Source organism: Salvelinus alpinus, chromosome 1 (genome assembly GCF_045679555.1).
Source record: "Salvelinus alpinus chromosome 1, SLU_Salpinus.1, whole genome shotgun sequence".
NCBI lineage: Eukaryota > Metazoa > Chordata > Actinopteri > Salmoniformes > Salmonidae > Salvelinus > Salvelinus alpinus.
Window position 1 is genome coordinate 69,396,368 of NC_092086.1, and position 22,206 is coordinate 69,418,573.

The window sequence follows — 22,206 nt, forward strand, 5'->3', positions numbered from 1 at the left end:
AGGACTCATGGCAAACAACTGGCGAAAATGAGGAAGTACAAAGGGAAATGCACGAGTAAAGGAGCTCAGCTTAGGCCAAAATGTTGCACTACTGAGTGGACTGCTCAGCCACATAGAAATACATGGTTTACATCATGATAGAGCAACCTGGTCTCAGAGCATTTCATACTATTCTGTATGTACATCCGAGATACTCCATTAGTTTGATATGTTAGGTTTTATATGGTATGTATTCATTTGTGGATGTCCATTACCCATTTTGTATGATATGTTACGAATTACAATTCTAAGCTAGCTACAAAGTATGTTGACACTTGCTCGTTGAACAGCTCATTCCAAAATCATGGGCATTAATATGGAGTTGGTCCACCATATTTGCTGCTATAACAGCCAAGGACAGTAAGGATTTCCACTAGGGGTTAGAACATTGCTGCGGGGACTTGCTTCCATTCAGCCACAAGAGCATTAGTGAGGTTGGGCGTTTAGGCCTGGCTCGCAGTCGGCGTTCCAATTCATCCCAAATCTGCTCGATTGGGTTGAGGTCAGGGCACTGTGCAGGCCAGTCAAGTTCTTCCTCACCTATCTCAACAAACCATTTCTGTATGGACCTCGCTTTGTGCATGGGGGCATTATCATGCTGAAACAGGAAAGGGCCTTCCCCAAACTGTTGCCACAAAGTTGGAAGCAGAGAATCGTCTAGAATGTTATTGTATGCTTTAGTGTTAAGATTTCCCTTCACTGGAATTAAGGGGCCTAGCCCGAACCATGAAAAACAGCCCAGACCAGTATTCCTCCTCCACCAAACTTTACAGTTCGCACTTTGCATTGGGGCAGATAGCGTTCTCCTGGCATCCGCCAAACCTAGATTACTCCGTCGGACTGCCAGATGGTGAATCGTGATTCATTGCTGCAGAGAACGTGTTTCCTCTGCTCCAGAGTCCAATGGCGGGGAGCTTTACACCACTCCAGCCAACACATGTCATTGCGCATGGTAATCTTAGGCTTGTGTGCGGCTGCTCGGCCATGGACACCCATTTCATGAAGCTCCCGATGAAAAATTTGTGTGCTGATGTTGCTTCCAGAGGTAGTTTGGAACTCGGTAGTGAGTGTTGCAACCGAGGACATAACATTTTTACGTGCTACGCACTTCAGCACTCGGTGGTCCAGTTCTGTGAGCTTGGTGGCCTACCACTTCGCGGCTGAGCCGTTGTTGCTCCTAGATGTTTCCACTTCACAATAACAGCACTTACAGTTGACCAGGGCAACTCTAGCAGGGCAGAAATTTGACGAACTGACTTGTTGGAAAAGTGGCATCCTATGACGGTGCCACGCTGAAAGTCACTGAGCTCTTCAGTAAGGCCATTCTACTGCCAATGTTTGTCTATGGAGATTGCGTGTCTGTTTGCTCGATTTTATACACCTGTCAGAAATGGGTGTGGCTGAAATAGCCGAATCCACTCATTTGAAGGGGTGTTCACATACTTTTGTATATATAGTGTATGTTCCGAATTTGCAAAACATACAATATCTTTCAAATCGGCAAAACGTACAATATGTTACAAATTTGCAAAACATATGATATGTTAAGAATTCTAGCTAGGTGGCTAACGTTAACTAGCTCGTTAATGTTAGCTAGGCTAGGGGTTAGGGTGAAGGTTAGAGCTAAGTTTAGGAGTTAGGCTAAACTGTAAAGGTTAGAGGAAGGGTTAGCTAAAAGGGTTACGGTTTAGGTGAAGGGTTAAGGTTAGGTGAAGGGTTAACTAACATGCTAAGTAGTTGCAAGCAGCTAAAAAGTCGTAAGTAGTTGACAAGTTACTAGTTAGCTTAATTGCTAAAGATTCAAACTCGCAACCTTTGGGTTTCTAGACGTTTGCGTTATACACCCACCCATCCACTCAGAGCAACCACCTTTCGTTTTTGCCTTAAGTAACCATCTGTCTTATACAACCATACTAAACGTAACATATCATCCAATAGTGACCACCTAAAGTTTGAGTTTTGTTGCATTTAGGGGAGCTAACGTATCATTTAGGGGAGCTAAACTCCCCCGTAATTCACACCTTGCACAGACTCCTTGTCGTCCATGCAATTTAAAGGCAAAGTGATGTGGGATTGTGGAATCAGTTTACCTTTGGTCAACCATGTTTCATATTCTAATTTTTACTTAAGAGGCAATGCATCTTCACAACAGAAACAATCTTTGCGTGTTCTCTTTTGTCCTCTGTTTTGGCATCCATAGATTGGGTGATGAAATAAATAGCATCTAATGAAAATTTGGTTCCATTCTCATTATTTGCCAATTCTGTAGCATGTTCCTAAAAACCGGAATGGTTAGAAGAAAATACGCTTCTTAGTAAATACTCCATTTTATATTTTATTGTAAAACTGGGGGGAAAGAAAAATTACATCCCAGGCAACACAATACAATATACAGTACAGTATGTCATATCCTTACAGTCAATGCTAATTAAAATACATCACTGGTGAGCTGGGTCTTGTCTGTGGGTAGATAATGAGGTATAGATACTGGTTCCATACATTTCAGTTCAGATGAAGCAACTCAAAAATATATTTTAAAAAATCTCCGAATATTTTAATATATTATTGTACAGAGGAAATTTAGGTGGGGAAAAAAGCATAGGAGTCATTAAAGGGAGACTCCACTCAAAAACTATATTTTGTATTTCTTTTCATTAATCCACTGTTGACACAGTCCCAAAATGTTTTGCATGTCAGCAGTCAAGTTTAAGATAAAGGATTTTCAAGAAGCAAAGTGTCACGTGCCACATGACCAAGTGGACAAACTAAAAGAAAATACTAAAATATAGTTTTTGAGTGGAGTTTCCCTTTAACAATTGGAGGAGAAGTAATACATGTATACACCCAGACTGTTTTAACATCTTAGGAAAAATCTACTCACAAAACACATACATCATACAACAGTTATTGCCTTAACAATGAGAATGTGTTGCATAGAGATAAACCAGCACGGATACAGCTACAAGCCTTTAAGGTTGCCTAGGTTGCCAAAGATCTTAGAACAGCACACATTTATCCTCTAATTTAGGCCTCTTGTGTTGTTGATATTTATAAAACATTTGACATATCTGCTGATTTGAATACTCTTAGTTGAGCCTATATGAATTAATATCTGACAACTTCGTGGTTTTTAGTGCTTAAAGAACTGCGTAGCTCTGTTAACAATGTGAGATTTAGAGGCAGGCGTATCTTGCCGTTACTTAGCCAGTTACTGAGGGATGGTAACTCAAGCCCCGTTTATACCTGGTGCTAACATGAATTCCTTTGTCCTGGTCACATTCTGATTGAGCCCACAATTTTAGGCAGCAGTAGACGATTAAAAGATGCTTTGTGATCTGATTGTTATCAGATCTTATAAATGTAAACAGACAAGATAAGGACAAGATCAGGACAAGATCAGGACAAGATCAGAACGAAGGATGCATGTTAGAGCCAAGTATAAACAGTGATAAAAATGTTTCAGCCACGTATCAGCACAATGCTAATATATTGTTAGTGTTTAGTCAATGTCACTATACAATATAGTTTCGTCCTAATAGTAAAGAATGTCTGCTGACTGGATGGGTTTTTTCTCAGTCATAATACTGTCGCTCTAGTTAGCAAGAAGTCCCCCGTTGAGACTGGTCATTGTCGTAACTGCTGAAGAAGAGCTAGTATGTTGTCCTGGGGCAACTCAAAACCCATTACCACTGGACACATCCTGACTCAACTCAACAGAAAAAACATAAAGTGCTGCTGTGTTCGCCATTGGCGGGTCTGGGCCACTCTTCTGAGCATTACAAATGGTACTCCTCATTTAGAAACTACTCTTGCCTGGTTTCAGACAGAAAGCTACACTGGATCGATTGGGCTTTGGATGGAAGAAAAGTATTGTAAAGAGAGTCAGATGTGACAAAGGGATGTCTGCAATGTTTTCAGACCTGTGCTGTCCTGGTGTCAGGATGACATACTGTGTGAGAAACTGCTGCACAAAAGAGCCAAATCCAGAGGCCCAGATATCAACAAACTCGTTACAATTTGATGTCACTGTAGCTCCAACAACTTGTTGTAATGAACGTTGAAATACATATACAGCATCAGTTTGGGGTTATATACCATAGTTTGTCCTCACATTAGCAACGAACATTTGTGTTTGGTGAAATTTGTCCCTGAATATTCACATATTTTATGTTCAAAGTAATTTATAATGTGACACAGCTGCACGTTTTTTTTTGTTGTCATTTTATTAGATTATTTTACAAACCATTTCCCTCATAAACAAGAACACACCAAAAGCATAAAGAAAACTGGACTTGTTTGAATGTGTTCTAAACAAGAACAATTTATATCTACAACAGTGTCTCTAATGTCAATATCATACCAAGAGGTTCAGGTTTGCAGCCATGGTCTTGGTTAGAGGCCAGGTATGTAATATATGTGACATTTTCACCAGCAACTGTACTGTTTGTGATCCTGTGTACTTGAAGGCCGGGATTCAATCAGAGGCGCATCGATGTTAAGCACATTGCACTAGTGGCAATGTACCTTTTTAAAGGCAATTTTCCTGACGATTGTGGATATTGCATTCACTGTAAATGCTGCAGAAATTACCTTGTCGATAACGCACCTTTTGATTGAATCCCAGCCGAAATGCTCTTAAACAATATTAGTGAGATGAGCCTCAACTCTCAGTACATGCATATGGAACACTCAGTTGTGATGATGCCTTTGGTGGTGACTCGTATGAATTATTCTGAAGTTACTCTGTAATGGTGGCAAAATAAGTACTTTGGTCTGGGCGCCTGATGCTTTTTGATGGCAATTACTGAAATGTTTTTTTTTCTTCCATGACCGCAAAATAATTGGGCTTCGAATTGGGCCTTTTGAATATATATTACACATCTCTGCCTCACTCCTGGAATACACACATATTTCTCTCTCAATACAACAGTGTTCTAAGAAATGTCATCAAGCCTTTGCTTCTGTGTCAGATTGAGCAAAGGCAGTTACCGTAGCAACACATATCTAAATCGCAAACATAAGCAACACATCTGTTAATCTTGGTTTGTGTCTTTTTTTTTTAAAACAGGCGTGTTTTGCTATCACTTGCTCGTCACATACAGTACTAGCCAACATTAGGGTAACGGGCACAGCTACTCCTTATGAGGGAAAGCTGTATTTCAGTTGTGGAGCAGTTGAAGAATGGAAACTAAGCTATAGGGAAACTGGATACACAGGACTTACAATACCTCCATGCTGATGAACAAGACCCTTACAATGCTAGACTTAGTGGACAGAGGACTAGGAGGTCACTGGATCAAAACTGGAAGTAGGCTTACTGTGTGAGAGAGGGTGAGGGACATACTATACCATATATATTCTTTGTACAATAACATGTTATCCACTGATGGGTTTTCTACTGTATGCTATTGGATACTGTTCTTAGCTAAGGGATGGGAAAGTATTCTCTTTGGAAAGTAACAGGTCATGACTAATACGGTACAACATGTTTCAAGCCAACCAGTATGTTGTTGGTCAGCATGAGAGCTTTTACAGAAAGCGTACAATAACATGGACAAGGACAAAGGCGAGTAACAGGGTGCTGTGGTTTTGAAAAGGACCGCAAACACATGTATACACTAGAGGCAGACAGACGTCTTGTTGGGACTATTTGCAGTACTGGTGAACGACAAACATCTCGAAACCAAAAAGCTTTTAGTCTAAAAAAAGTGAGCGTTGTGCATAGTTAAATTTTCAAAATGTCATCATTATATCCCTCCTGTTATCTGCAGTGTTACAAGGAAGTGCAATGTACAACTCCTCTAAGTTAAGTACACATAGATCACAGTTGCACTAAAGGAACTCACCACCCACCTTCTCCCCGTAAAAATACCATAATATGATTTTCTAAATATTTCTTTCAATTACAATTTTTTGTGTACTTTTGTTACAATAACCCAGGCGTGTGTTCCTCCCGCTCAGTCCCATGGTTGAGTCCACTTATGTCCATATATATCTTAATTAAGTGTTTTGGCCTGATCTCTCCCTCTCTTTCTCTCCCTCTCCCCTTCTTCCCACTCTCTCATACCTCTCCCACCCACACCACTGTGTTCCCTCTCTTGATGTCTGACACCTCACAGTGGGGCGTGTTCAGTTTGCCGTTCACCACAAAGAGGGATTCCGCTGAGGGAGTGACCAAGTACTGGCCAAACAGTCCGCTGGACACCACCACCCTGTTGGGCCCCCCCCAGGGCCAGGTGTGGTGTGACAGGGGCTCCTTGAGGCTTCTGAGGACCTCAGTGTGCCCTGTCGCCAGGTCAGAGAAGAGCAGGTCTGTGCCTGAGCCAGAGGCAGCTACCACAGTGTACTGGTTGGACTTAGTGAAGGAGGGCTGGAAGATCAGGTCGGACACAAGGAGAGAGGTGTCCAGCTCCCGGCTCAGACCCAGCACCCCCTGGAAGGACACTGTTTGAACTCTGACCTTGCCGCGCTGCTGGTCAGGGGTGATGATGTAGCGGCCGTCCGGGGACACATAGGGCTGGCCCGTGATGTTGAGGTTGGGCCCAATGACAGTGTCGGTGACACTGTCGATGAGGAGCTGTGGCTGGGCTGACGAGGGGTCCCTGCTCTGAGACTGGCACTGAATGAAGTAAAGGCCACTCAGGTGTGTGTAGGCCATGCTGATGGGCACACAGCTGTAGTTCTTCAGGCTGATGGTTTTGACTCGGTGGAAGGTCTCCAAGTCAATCTTATGCACTGCAGGTTCAGATTTGAGGAAGACGAAGCCAAACCTAAGACGACAAAGTTCAAGGGAAAGGTTAATGGTCTTTTGAGTGATTACGGTGTGGTTAGGATTCTCATTAAATTATAATTTGCTCTTTTCTCCTCCATTTGAGAGAGATCGCGAAGATGAGGTGGTGAGGTCACCAGTGTTAAAGGTTAATGGGCCTTCTGTACCTGACGTGTGTGATAATGAGGTTGGTTGGGGGGATGAAGAAGTCATCAACCCTCTGGAAGGGGGTGCGGATGGTGTGGTGCACTTCTCCAACACTGGCCTGGGGAATCACCTAGAACAGAGCAGTCAAAGGAGAACATGAGAACAGGAAATATACAAATACAAGTGTCACCTATCTGGCAAGAGAACATAAAAAGAAAGCATGGGTTTGAGCGTTTACTTAAACATAACAGCGAAACACTTCGAAGGCAATGTTGCCATATACTCTGAGCTCCAAAAGTACTGGGAAAGTGACAGACTGTCAATTTTAATTTGAAGGTATTTTCATCCATATCGGGTGAACCATTTAGAAATTACAGTTCTTTTTGTACATAGTCCCCCCATTTTAGGGGACCAAAAGTATTTGGACAGATACACTTATACAATACCAGTCAAAGGTTTAGACACACCTACTCCTTCCAGGGTTGTTATTTATTTTCTACATTTTTTAATAATAGTGAAGACATCAACAATATGAAATAACACATACAGTTGAAGTCGGAAGTTTACATACACCTTAGCCAAATACATTTAAACTCAGTTTTTCACAATTCCTGACATTTAATCCTAGTAAAAATTCCCTGTCTTAGGTCAGTTAGGATCACCACTGTATTTTAAGAATGTGAAATGTCAGAATAATGGTATAGATAATTATTTATTTCAGCTTTTATTTCTTCCATCACATTCCCAGTGCGTCAGAAGTTTACATACATTCAATTAGTACTTGGTAGCATTCCCTTTAAATTGTTTAACTTGGGTCAAACGTTTTGGGTAGCCTTCCACAAGCTTCCCACAATAAGTTGGGTGAATTTTGGCCTATTCCTCCTGACAGAGATGGTGTAACTGAGTCAGGTTTGTAAGCCACCTTGCTCGCACACGCTTTTTCAGTTCTGCCCACACATTTTCTATAGGTTTGAGGTCAGGGCTTAGTGATGGCCACTCCAAGACCTTGATTTTGTTGTCCTTAAGCCATGTTGCCACAACTTTGGAAGTATGCTTGAGGTCATTGTCCATTTGGAAGACCCATTTGTGACCAAGCTTTAACTTCCTGACTGATGTCTTGAGATGTTGCTTCACCATATCCACATAATTTTCCTACCTCATGATGCCATCTATTTTGTGAAGTGCACCAGTCCCTCCTGCAGCAAATCACCCCCACAACATGATGCTGCCACCCCGTGCTTCACGGTTGGGATGGTGTTCTTCGGCTAGCAAGCCTCCCCCTTTTTCCTCCAAACATAACGATGGTCATTATGGCCAAACAGTTCTATTTTTGTTTCATCAGATCAGAGGACATTTCTCCAAAAAGTATGATCTTTGTCCCCATGTGCAGTTGCAAACCGTAGTCTGGCTTTTTATGGCGGTTTTGGAGCAGTGGCTTCTTCCTTGCTGAGCGGCCTTTCAGATTATGTCGATATAGGACTCGTTTTACTGTGGATAAAGATACTTTTGTACCTATTTACTCCAGCATCTCCACAACTTCCTTTGCTGTTGTTCTGGGATTGATTTGCACTTTTCTTATCAAAGTACGTTCATCTCTAGGAGACAGAATGCGTCTCCTTCCTGAGCGGTATGACGGCTGCATGGTCCCATGGTGTTTATACTTGAGTATTATTGTTGGTACAAAAGAACGTGGTACCTGCAGGCGTTTGAGAATTGCTCCCAAGGATGAACCAGACTTGTGGAGGTCTACATTTTCTTTTCTGAGGTCTTGGCTGATTTATTTAAATTTTCCCATGATGTCAAGCAAAGAGGCACTGAGTTTGAAGGTAGGCCTTGAAATACAGCCACAGGTACACCTCCAATTGACTCAAATGATGTCAATTAGCCTATCAGAAGCTTCTAAAGCCATGACATAATAAGCTGTTTGAAGGCACAGTCAACTTAGCGTATGTAAACTTCTGACCCATTGGAATTGTGATAGTGAATTATAAGTGAAAAAAATCTGTCTGTAAACATTTGTTGGAAACATTACTTGTGTCATGCACAAAGTAGATGTCCTAACCAACAGGAAATTTGTGGAGTGGTTGAAAAACAAGTTTTAATGACTCCAACCTAAGTGTATGTAAACTTCCGACTTCAACTGTATGAAATCATGTAGTAACCAAAAAAGTGTTAAACAAATCAAAATATATTTTATATTTGTGATTCTTCAAAGTAGCCACCCTTTTCCTTGATGACAGCTTTGCACACTCTTGGCATTCTCTCAACCAGCTTCATGAGGTAGTCACCTGGAATGCATTTCAATTAACAGGTATGCTTTGTTAAAAGTACATTTCTGGAAATTCTTTCCTTAATGCGTTTCAGCCAATCAGTTATGTTGTGACAAGGTAGGGGTGCTATACAGACAATAGCCCTATTTGGTAAAAGACCAAGTCAATATTATGGCCAGAACAGCTCAAATAAGCAACGAGAAATGACAGGACATCATTACTTTAAGACATGAAGGTCAGTCAATGCGGAACATTTCAAGATCTTTGAAAGTTTCTTCAAGTGCAGTCGCAAAAACCATCAAGCGCTACCACAAAACTGGTACTCATGAGGAACGCCACAGAAAACAAAGACCCAGTGTTACCGCTGCTGCAGAGGATAAGTTCATTAGAATTAACTGCACCTCAGATTGCAGCCCAAATAAATGCTTTTCAGAGTTCCAGTAACAGACACATCTCAACATCAACTGTTCAGAGGAGACTTCATGAATCAGGCCTTCATGGTCGAATTGCTGCAAAGAAACCACTACTCAAGGACACCAATAAGAAGAAGAGACTTGCTTGGGCCAAGAAACACGAGCAATGGACATTAGACCGGTGGATATCTGTCTTTTGGTCTGATGAGTCCAAATTTGAGATATTTGGTTTCAACCGCTGTGTTTTTGTGAGACACAGAGTAGGTGAACAGATGATCTCAGCATGTGTGGTTCCCACCGTGAAGCATGGAGGCGGAGGTGTGATGGTGCTTTGCTGGTGACACTGTCTGTGATTTATTTAGAATTTAAGGCACATTTAACCAGTATGACTACCACAGCATTCTGCAGCTATACGCCATCCCATCTGGTTTGCGCTTAGTGGTCCTATCATTAGTTTTTTTTTAACAGGACAATGACCCAAAACACACCTCAAGGCTGTGTAAGGGCTTTTTGACCAAGAATGAGAGTGACGGAGTGCGGCATCAGATACCTGGCCTCCACAATCACCCGACCTCAATCCAATTGAAATGGTTTGTGATGAGTTGGACGGCAGAGTGAAGGAAAAGCAGCCAACAAGTGCCCAGAATATGTGGGAACTCCTTCAAGGCTGTTGGAAAAGCATTCCTCATGAAGCTGGTTGAGAGAATGCCAAGAGTGTGCAAACTGTAATCAAGGCAAAGGGTGGCTACTTAGAAGAATCTGAAATCTAAAATATATTTTGATTTGTTTAACACTTTTTTCGTTATTACATGATTCCATTTGTATTATTTCATAGTGTTGATGTCTTCACTATTATTCTACAATATAGAAAATAGTACAAATAAAATAAAACCCTTGAATGAGTAGGTGTGTCCAAACATTTGACTGGTACTGTAACATTATTAAAGTAGTCAAAAGATTATTATTTGGTCCCATATGCCTAACACGCAATGATTACATCAAGCTTGTGACTCTGCAAACTTGTTGGATGCATTTGCTGTTTGCCCAATAGAAATGAATGGTAAACAATGTATTGTGTCGATGTGGAGTAAATTTAATTGTAACTAAGAGTATAATATTTTTCCAAACACTTCTACATTAATTTGGATCCTATCATGATAACAGATATTCCTGAATGAATCGTGAATAAAGATGAGAAAGTTACAGATGTACAAATATCATACACCCCAAAAAATGCTAATCTCCCCTGTTATTGTAATGGTGAGAGGTTAGCATGTTTCGGGGTTATGAAATTTGTGCGTCTAACTTTCTCACTCATCATTATTCACGATTCATTCAGGACTATACGTAATCTTGGTAGCATCCACATATATGTAGAAGTGTTTAGAAACATATTCTATACTTATTTACAACAAAAGGGACTCCAAATTGACACATTACATTTTTTGCCATTCATTTCTGTTGCTGCCTGAGCAGAGATGAGATATGATGATGACTAAGGAATGAAGAATTATAAAGTACTCAAATAAAACTAAGTAATGTACACAACTGAATTTTTATTTTTACTTTATAGTAATTTCCTATTTTCTATGTGGACCTGACAAAGACAATGGAATATTTTCAATGTTTTGGCAATTGAATGTTCACTATTTTTGGCTTTGGCGTTTGCATTAAAACACTCTAATAATTTTTAATGTCATTATTTAAAGTTAAAAATCTCAAACAAAATTGAAAACCGTGATCATTTTTTAAATAATCCAACCGAAACCCGAACTGACCTCAAAAAGCACTAATCGCTAAGCAATAGCTTACAGTCTCCACTTTATCCTCATAGTCATTGTATCATTTCAAATCCAAGGCGCTGGAGTACGGAGCCAAAACAACAACAAATGTGTCAGTGTGTATTGGGCAGTATAGTTAAACTGATGATATATGGCCTCACCTCAAGACCTGATAGACGAAACGTATTGGCTAATGGTTGCTTGAGAAGATACACACGGATAAAGCTGCTATCTCACAAGTCAAAGGCGGCCGTCTGACTCATCCATTTCTCGTTGGACGATCTATCCATCCACTTTATTGGCCCCACCCACTATGTACAGTACATGACAAATGCTTCATCAGGTACCCTACATTATCAGGTCACTGTCAAGGACTTGTGGGCTGTTTATGTAACCACTGCATAGCTCGGCTTGTTTAAGGAACCCCAGTAAATATTTCATGTAGAAGGTATTTGAATAAAAGGGAAAACGACTAAAGTATGTGCCATCCCTACTAAAGCTCTAAAACCATCACATTGTCAGTGGGGGACCTGCTTTTTGTATTTTGCAGTCTTCCTATGAGCGAACTATACTGACAATTAAAAAAAAACGTTTTAATGCAGCGCCCTTTGCCAGTGCAGTCAACAGAGCTACAGAGCCCCGGATGTAACATAATAGAAGTCATGTCTAATTAGGAAGTTATGCTCTCACCGGCTCACATAATAGAAGTCATGTCTAATTAGGAAGTTATGCTCTCACCGGCTCACATAATAGAAGTCATGTCTAATTAGGAAGTTATGCTCTCACCGGCTCACATCATAGAAGTCATGTCTAATTAGGAAGTTATGCTCTCACCGGCTCACATAATAGAAGTCATGTCTAATTAGGAAGTTATGCTCTCACCGGCTCACATAATAGAAGTCATGTCTAATTGGGAAGTAATGCTCTCACAGGCTCAGGATGCTCTAAACTTCACACCAGCACCCTGGCACATATTGGTCATATGCACCATGTTACTGTATTTTACCTCGGCTATTATTTTCTCTCCTGTATTACACCTATTGTACTTTAATACTGAAGGGAAATTGGTTTGTACTGACTGAGTACCTTTTATATTGAACTGTACTTGCTTCAAGGCAGACTGGTGGATCTCACCAATGTTATTAAGAAATGCTTTATATATTCTATACTGTAGGTCCCCACTTTACAAGAATATTACACTGTTCTTACACTATATTATGAGGGTAAAGTAATGGGAAATTGTACTATAAATCCAAGTTTATACTAATATCCAACTCCTGAGATAGACCTGCGTCCTCTCCAGGGGGTGTACTTATACATCAAGCGGCCTCAAACAGGAGATAGGATCGTACTTCTATGAGCCGTTCCGACTCACACAAGCCAAGGCTCGTGCAAACCTACTTACTTACTAATATCCAACTAGCAGACCTCTACTGGCCAATTCCATTATCCAAGTATCTATTACAGTTGCATCTTTTGATCATGCTGAGGTTTCAACATATTCCAGCGTCTTGCCACTGTTATATGTTGTAAGCTCATGTCACCATGTTCCTAAACCCTAGTTTCATAGGTAATTATCTAATGATCCTGTAGCCAAATTTCAACATATATACTAAACAAAAATATAAATGCAAAATACAACAATTTCAACGATTTTACTGTGTTACAGTTCATATAAGGAAATCAGTCAATTGAAATAAATGAATTAGGCCCTAATCTATGGATTGCACATGACTGGGCAGGGGCACATCCAATCAGAATGAGTTCTTCTCAACAAAAGGTCTTTATTACAGACAGAAATACTCTTCATTTTCATCAGCTGTCCAGGTAGCTGGTCTCAGGTGATCCCACAGGTGAAGAAGCCGGATGTGGAGGTCCTGGGCTGGCGTGGTTACACGTGGTCTGTGGTTGTGAAGCCGGTTGGACATACTGCCAAATTCTCTAAAACGAGGTTGGAGGAGGCTTATGGTAGAGAAATTAACATTACATTCTCTGGCAACAGCTCAGGTGGACATTCCTTCAGTCAGAATGCCAATTGCACACTCCTTCAAAATTTGAGACATCTGTGGCATTGTGTTGAGTGGCAAAACTGCACATTTTAGAGTGGCCTTTTATTGTCCCCCAGTACAAGGTGCACCTGTGTAATGATCATGCTGTTTAATCAGCTTCTTGAGATGTCACACCTGTCAGGTGGATGGATTATCTTGCAAAGGAGAAATGTTTACTTAACAAGGATGTAAACAAATTTGTGCACAACATTTGAGAGAAATAAGAGTTTTGTGCATATGGAAAAATTCTGGGATCTTTTATTTCAGCTCATGAAACATGTTGCGTTTATATTTTTGTTCAGTATATATTGTAGCCTAGGCCTTTATTTCCTGCAAAATCCCACTCATCCCACTGTAAGCAAGCTTATAGCCTACTGCTGAAAGAGAAGGCAAAGAGGGGTGGGCTGATCAGCTGATCATAGCAAATGTAGATGATGTAAATCAGCTAGTTAGCTATGCTGTTGAAACAATCTAACTAGTGTTAATCTGTGGTTGGAGTTTGTTCGAGAAGGGTGCAGCTGCAGACCAATATGGCGACCGAAGTACGGGCGAGTGGGTGTGTCGAAGGGAAAGTAGTGGCCGTGAGGAAAGGAGTGGGTGTGTAGAAAGGAGTGGGTGTGTAGAAAGGAGTGGGTGTGTAGAAAGGAGTGGGTGTGTAGAAAGGAAAGTCGTGGGCGTGTGGAAAGGAGTGGGTGTGTCAAGAGGAAAGTAGTGGGCGTGTGGAAATGAGTGGGTGTGTCAAAAGGAAAGTAGTGGGCGTGTGGAAATGAGTGGGTGTGTCGAACGCTATAGGTTAGACGGTTTTGACTGAGCTGTGTTTTTTTTCTTACTGCGCAATTACTTGAGTACCACGAGAGTTTGGACTTCTGTTTTGAAGCAAGAGGATGAGTCTGAGTCGTATTTCACTGTTGTTTCTACACAAATAATTGTACATTTCCAGATATAAAACAGACTATTTAAAAAAAAATAATAATAATTAAGTACTGATGATGGGTGTACTGTTGCTTGTATGCCCGCGCTTACTGTGACTGCCACCCATGCCGTTGCCTGACAACAGTGCTTGGCAAACGGTGTTGTTGCCATTCATGCCCTCCCAATTGAGTAGTAGACTGCATGTATGTATCAAGGTTACATCTAGATTGTGATCAATATGAGTTATTTCTTGTGTAGGCTAATTGAAATAAAATCATGGGAGGAGACAAATGACCGTGTTAGCTGCACAGTGGGAAGCAACTCCGTTCGGCATGCCCATCGATACAACACTGATGCACTAGTCATTCGCACTGGCTTATCGACTCGCCGTGCATCCCAATCAGCCGTGCATCCCAATCAGCCGTGCAAAACAGTCTCGATCGGCAACAAATCTGTCCACACTGGGCCTCAACTACCCATACCTGGTTTGTTCTGCTGCTGACATCTACCTCGTAGGCCGACTAACGAACACTCAAATTGAAGCCTTTCCTGTTCCTGACAGTGAGATGACACAGACAACTCAAAAGGGAGACACTAGCTACTACACTAACGTTTAGCACTGGTAGCTTCTGCCAGCAGGACGAGTGCAATATGTGCTCGCATGGGGACATTTTCCAAGATACAGTTGTTTTGAAATGAGCTAGTTTGATGGGCAACTCATTTTAAAAAACAAGAGAGAAAATAGACTTAAAAGTTAAATAAAAAATGTAATAACGAAAAAATGCCACCAATCTGAAAGGGGACTTTTCTCATAGGATGGAAAAAGAGCAGGTGCTCAGGCACTCTTAGATCTCTTTCGGTGTATCTGCTTGATTACCGCACATTTCTCTCTCTGTGGTCCTCTGTAGCTTAGTTGGTTTACCATGGTGCTTGTGATGCCAGGATAGTGGGTTTGATTCCTTGGACCACCCAGACGTAAGATGTATGCACGCATGACTGTAAGCCGCTTTGGATAAAAGCATCTGCTAAATGACATATATATTATTATACTACCTCTGCCTCAATTGCTGTCTCTGAATAGCCAGCATTGGCACGTGCATACGTACACAGTGAGACCCGTCTGACAGTTAGAAAGGCTGTCCCTCCCCTTTCAACATCCCTGCGCCTTCATTTGTTTGATCTAATAAATTGACAATCTCACTTGGATGTTTGCTTAGAGATATTGAGCTAGTAAAAAAAGGAGGTGTTTAAATGTTGAATTGGAGAACGGAGTACTGCCTGTGCTCAGGTCAATTACTTGCATTCCAAGTAATAATGACATTGTCAAGCCATTTATCTGCTGTGTGATCCATATGCCCCACAGTCAGTTATGCAGATTGCCTGAAATTGAATTTTGGACCGAATGATTCAAGCCTCATTTTTGTAATTATTCATTACTATTGAGCGACAACAGAACGCCAGGCGTGTTTGAGTAGTTCTGACAATTCACCCGGATGCTTATGCAGAGCCGTTTTGAGAATTTACAACACTTTGAAGAATGAACAGAAAATCACTTTGTTTGCGATAGAAAAGTGCCTTTCAAAAGTGCCTCAACCTCCTCTTTATTTGAGACACATTGCGTCTCGGTTGGTAGTGAGAACATATTAGGATTTCACAATGAGCTCAACCTGACAAGTGCTCACAGACTCTCCCTTGCTAATAAGGGTGTTAGCGAGGGAGAATATTGACTACTGACAGACAGAGCACCTCACAAGATTTTAATAGAACTCCAAAGGAAGAGGAAAACAACAATAAACACGTTGTGGCCATTTTGAAAAATGACAATGTAGTCCCTCAGCAGCTGTAGTAAGCTGTGCTGCTGTCCTCGGTTACTCAGCCCTATAAATACTATTTAGTATTTTATTAGTTCCCAGCTCCCCCCCCCCCCCCCGGGCCTGTAATCATCCCTGAAGTCTCAAACACATCCTCTCCAAAGGGACTGGATACCCATGTCTACAGTGCCACAGCTGTAAATTGTAGTTTGCTGACTGGTAAACGTTAAATACGATTAAATACTCACACAAATAAAATACTTGCTCATACACACGTGCACACAGACACACGAATGGACAAAAACACACAAGTGCACACCAATAACTCCTTACCTTTAAGGTTGGGTGGGACTTCTGCATGCTGCCCCAGCTTAGCACCCAGACCTGGTCATGTGACTTGTCATAGAGCAGCTTCACTGGGAAAGGATCTGTCTCTACCGTCTTGAGAGAGAGAGAGAGAGACACACAGAAGCGTGATCTTTTTCACCTGTCCTTGTGATTGTTTCTACCCCCTCCAGGTGTCGCTTATTTTCCCTTGTGTATGTATCCCTGTGTTTTCCTGTCTCTTTGTGTCAGTTCGTCTTGTATGTTGAAGTCAACCAGCGTGTTTTTCCCCGTGCTCCTGCTTTTCTATTCTCTTCTACTAGTCCTCCCGACCCCCCCCTCCCTTGCCCATCCCCACCCCCAGTGAAGCGCGACAGAGGCATATGTTCAGTAATGGGAAGCCAGCCTATTTATTTTCCACTGGTCAGCTATGTGTCAACAGCACTCCCACTCCGAGACCCTCAGAGGAGGGGGGACTCTGACGCTGCCACTCACATGTCAGAGAAGGGGAATGGGGGGGGGGGGGGGGCAGGGCAGAGTGCACTAAACAATGAGACATACAGGCAACTGACCGCTCGCCACATCCCCTCCGTATACTCCTAGTTTGTTACAGACACATCTCACTCACTATCAGCTCACTGTTCTTTTACAGCCATTTTTACAGCATTTCTCCAGCTAACGAGTTATATTTCATTTTTTATCATGCTCAGTATCTAATATCATGCAGTGTGACAGTAAACGAAAATGACGTTCGTAACTGTGAGCTACATGTTGCTGTTGTTGCGTCAACACACGAGCACAAGAAGGGTGTTCTTGCCGTTAAAAGCCTCCCAGAAACGTCTCCGTAAAGAGTGGAGACGGCTGAGATAGAGGGTGAGGTACAGTAGGCAGAGCGAGATGGAGGGAGAGAGGAACGGGATGATGCATTAGCCCCCTGCCCTCACACACACCAGTGAGGGTATGGCGAAGTGTGACAGAGCGTGGCGATTGGGAAACCACTAGCGTATCTGTTTTCAGCCCTCTTCTTTCCTCTCCCTCTGTTTGCTCTCTCTCTCTCTCTCTCTACCCATTGGTGACCTGTCTAAAAGCCTCGGGGGACCGCTCTCTAAACAGCTTATAGGAGAAGATTAATAATACCAACCAACCTGCACCACATTCTGGGCCTGGGTGTCGATGACCAGCAGGCGTTTATGAAGGGGCTGGGTGACGTAGATGTACTTATCCCTCACACTGACCGCTGAGGACCACACACAGTGTTCCGGAGACACACCTTCACTTTTAGGGCACATCTCCTCCTGGAGAAAGAACGGGATGGAAGAAGAGAGAGAATTGAAGAAGGGAGGAAGCAGAAGAAGACGGTGATGAAGAAGAAGCAGCAGAATAGAAGGGAGAGTGGCGAATCCACAGTTAATCACATAGCTTCCACACACAGGATAGGGCCATCATGCAGCAGAGAAAATGCTGTTTACAGCAGCAATGGACTAACACATGCCTTATTAAGTTTGTATTGATCTGTAATACAATTACAGCAATTTGTACAACTTAAATCCCTTAGAAAAACAAGCAACTTTTTCCAACTTAAGCCATTACTTTGGGAGAGTGATGTTCTCTAGTACAGTATATTACAGACGTGCAGGGTTACTGTGAGCTATTGACTTGGGGTCTTTGACTAATGGACATTCGTAATCCCATAACATTTAGTGAACGGAGGGCACAGATATTGGCAATGAGTTGTAGTGGAGTGTGTGTGTGTGTGTGGGGGGGTGTACATCTGTACAGTGCATTCGGAAAGTATTCAGACCCCTTCCCTTTTTGCACATTTTGTTACGCAACATCCTTTAAATGTATTAAACTCCTTTCCCCCCTCAATCTACACACAATACCCCATAATGACAATGCGAAAAAAGCTTTTTAGAAAGTTTTGTCAATAATAAAAAACAGAAATACCTTATTTACATAAGTATTCAGACCCTTTGCTATGAGACTCGAAATTGAGCTCAGCTGCATCCTGTTTCCATTGATCATCCTTGAGATGTTTCTACAACTTGATTGGAGTCCACCTGTGGTAAATTCAATTAATTGGACATGATTTGGAAAGGCACACAACTGTCTATATAAGGTCCCACAGTTGACAGTGCATGTCAGAGAAAAAACCAAGCCATAAGGTCGAAGGAATTGTCCGTAGAGCTCAGAGACAGGATTTTGTCGAGGCACAGATTTGGGGAAGGGTACCAAAACATTTCTGCAGCACTGAAGGTCCCGAAGAACACAGTGGCCTCCAACATTCTTAAATGGAAGAAGTGTGGAACCACCAAGACTCTTCCTAGAGCTGGCCGCTCTTTGCCTGAATGCTAAGCGTCAATTCTGGAGGAAACCTAGCACCATCCCTACGGTGAAGCATGGTGGTGGCAGCATTATGCTGTGGGAATGTTTTTCAGCGGCAGGGACTGGGAGACTAGTCAGGATCGAGGGAAAGATGAACGTAGCAAAGTACAGAGAGACCCTTGATGAAAACCACCTCCAGAGTACTCAGGACCTCAGACTGGGACGAAGGTTCACCTTCCAGCAGTACAACGAACCTAAGCACACAGCCAAGACAATGCAGGAGTGGCTTCGGGACAAATCTTTGAATGTCCTTGAGTGCCCAGCCAGAGCCCGGACTTGAACCCGATCGAACATCTGACCTGAAATTAGCTGTGCATCAACGCTCCCCATCCAACCTGAGAGGATCTGCGGAGAAGAATGGGAGAAACTCCCCAAATACAGGTGTGCTAAGTTTGTAGCATCATACCCAAGAAGACTCCAGGCTGTATTCGCTGCTAAAGGTGCTACAACAAAGTACTGAGTAAAGGGTCTGACTACTTATGTAAATGTGATATTTCATTATTTTTATATTTTAAAAAAACAACTGTTTTTGCTTTGTCATTATGGGGTATTGTGTGTAGATTGCTGAGGATTTGTATTTATTTAACACATTTTAGAATAAGGCTGTAACGTAACAAAATGTGGAAAAAGTCAAGGGGTCTGAATACTTTCTGAATGAAATGTATATCTGGAAGAGTGAGGCTTATTCCCTCTGGATTAGTATATGTTTAATATCATCTCAAGTCATAAAATGTCCACAAATACATGAATCATTATCCTCTAAAACATGTACAGTATGTACTCACATAGCTGGCCATGATCCTCTCGGTGCACTTTATGTGTCTGCGTATCTCACACTCGCTGGGCTGCAGCACCGTGATGCCCTCATCAGAAAACACATAGAACATGTTCCCTACGCTCAACCCTGGGGAGATAGGACATAAAAATTGGTTCAGCTAACATTCAAGAGCCTACCAGAGCCTACAGACCCTGTTAGCAACACCTGAGCCGGTGAATGACTGGTGGTGTTGTCAGGCATTTTGACAGCACAGTCAGTCTCTGTAAACAGCATGTCTAGCGAGTGAATTGTGAGACTGTCTTCTCAAACTTGATAGCCGCTATGAGCGCGAGAACATTTTGCAGGCCAGTTACCTGACCCTAAACGACAGCTGTTAACTAGACAACTGCTATTCATGCTTTGGAAAAGCACATTGTGTGGGGATGGATGGCAGGTTACATCATACTGAATGACGAGGTGAAATCAACACCGTGAGTGCTGCTGACACAGTCATGACGTGACGTGAAGGCCACTGGTGCAGTCTGCATCGGGGGTGCAAAGGATTCAAACCGTGGGCCTCTCTCATGCTCTCTAATCAGCCCAAAGAGTTATTCTCAAACACACGTTTTGGTGTCACAACTAGATTATACTGTTCTGAGGAAGAGTTATGTGTGCTGAAGTGTTGAGGCAGGCCTGTAACAAAACTGTTTTAATTGTGTGTATATTTTCATGGTTAAGTCTTGTGAAATAATGTTTTCAGCAAGAACACATACACACCAATCATCATTCAGGATGATATAGTAAAATGATGGAAATTAGCGGTAAAGTTGCTAATTAGTGGTGTTTTACAAATTACGTTTTACTCTTGTGGATTTGTATTCTACACAAGCATTTCGCTACACCCACAATAACATCTGCTAAACATATGTATGTGACAAATACAATTTGATTTGACATATACTGCATATAATGAACCTATTCACCCTACAAAACATAGGCATTCAGAAGAATGTTGGTCAATTAGAGAAGTTAATTTAAAAGAACAGAAAATAAGACATGGTGAAAAGTGTTATACAACAGTAGATTTTAGTACCTTCCTCCCGCCACAGTATATTTGCCACTGCAACATCAGCATCCAAATGACAGAAGAGCGACAGAGAAAGGGAGACAGAGGAGGGAGAGAGAGAGAGACCATGTCATATCAAGTCATTTCAGAAAAAGTGGGACAGAAACACATTTAGCAAGAGTATTTTATTTTTTAATTGCATTTGAGGTCTATCTAAACCCAAAGGCTGTAAAAATGTTTTATATATATATATACACTGTACATACAGATACCATACAATAAATCAGAAACAGAGCATTATAATTTATTTGTTATAACTTCTGTTTCTGACACTTTCTACCAGAGGTGTGGACTCGAGTCACATGACCTGGACTCGAGTCAGAATCGAGTCCAAATATGATGACTTGCAACTCGACTTTGACACCAATGACTCGTGACTTCACTTGGACTTGAGCCTTTTGACTCGAACTGACTTGATACCCTCCCCAAGCCCAAATATTAAAAAATTGTGCAGCGCATCATCCTCATTTAACAGATTACAGTTTGAATCGGACAGCAGCCAATCAAATTGTGCCAGCTGAGAAAAAGTTGCGCGTGGCAGTGCAGAGGAACGTCGGTGGGTGAATTCAGACTGAGCCCTTGGAAAGATGATACCCCAAATTATTATTTTCGGATATAAAGACTATGATGTAGTCAACAAAAAACGGATTGCAACTTGCAAAACATGCGGGAAGAAAATTATAGATGGAGGCGCAACATCTTCCAACTTTGTTCGACATTTGAAGCTGCACAAAGAACGGTAAATTGTGGCTAATATAGCCGACAGCTATATATACATTTGCTAGTGTAGCATGTAGGCTAACGTAACGTTAAATCAATGACCCTCCACACAGTCAGTCAGTGCGGGAACGTGATCATTGCACCCAAGATTGGGCTACAACTGGCTAGGCAGTTGATAACCTAAATCCTGCCTGATGTTACTGCTGTTCTTAAAACCATTGACATACGTTAGCCTACTGTAACCACACACAGAGAGTGTGGGTGTGGGTGTGGGTGTGTGTTTGTTAAGGTTGGGCGATTGTGTACAAGCCTACATCGCCCGATTGCGGCCCATAGCGACCCTCGATAGTCGATTGATATGGGGGGGGGGGGGGGGCTTGACTTGGCTACCCATGTATTTCCATGGAAATATAAAGTTTATTTGGAAAGTAAAAAATATATACTTTTTTTAAAAGCATTCATGATTTGTGTAAATGTAATATACTAACTATTACTCTTGTTAAAAATATGAAATAGTATTACATTTGGTGAAGAGCACATTATGACTTGTTTAGGACTCGAAACTCAAAGCTTAGGACTTGAGATTTGTTGGTCTTGACTTGAGACTTGACTCGGACTTTAATTTTATTTATTTCACCTTTATTTAACCAGGTAGGCCAGTTGAGAACAAGTTCTCATTTACAACTGCGGCCTGGCCAAGATAA

The 22,206-nt window shown here is 41.8% G+C and overlaps 1 protein-coding gene across 1 annotated transcript in view; it reads right to left on the reverse strand.

Annotated features, from left to right (window-relative positions):
- Nucleotides 1-2,361: 2,361 nt before the first annotated feature.
- LOC139584170 (follistatin-related protein 4-like) overlaps nucleotides 2,362-22,206 on the reverse strand; it is a 222,720-nt gene continuing 202,875 nt past the window's right edge. Inside the window, exons 11-16 of the mRNA XM_071415720.1 lie at nucleotides 20,750-20,776; nucleotides 19,685-19,803; nucleotides 17,660-17,809; nucleotides 16,524-16,631; nucleotides 6,976-7,085; nucleotides 2,362-6,809 (exon numbers count right to left, since the gene is read on the reverse strand). Of these exons, the coding sequence (XP_071271821.1) occupies nucleotides 6,101-6,809; nucleotides 6,976-7,085; nucleotides 16,524-16,631; nucleotides 17,660-17,809; nucleotides 19,685-19,803; nucleotides 20,750-20,776 (1,223 nt within the window). The 3' untranslated portion in view covers nucleotides 2,362-6,100. The remainder of the gene's footprint in view (nucleotides 6,810-6,975; nucleotides 7,086-16,523; nucleotides 16,632-17,659; nucleotides 17,810-19,684; nucleotides 19,804-20,749; nucleotides 20,777-22,206) is intronic.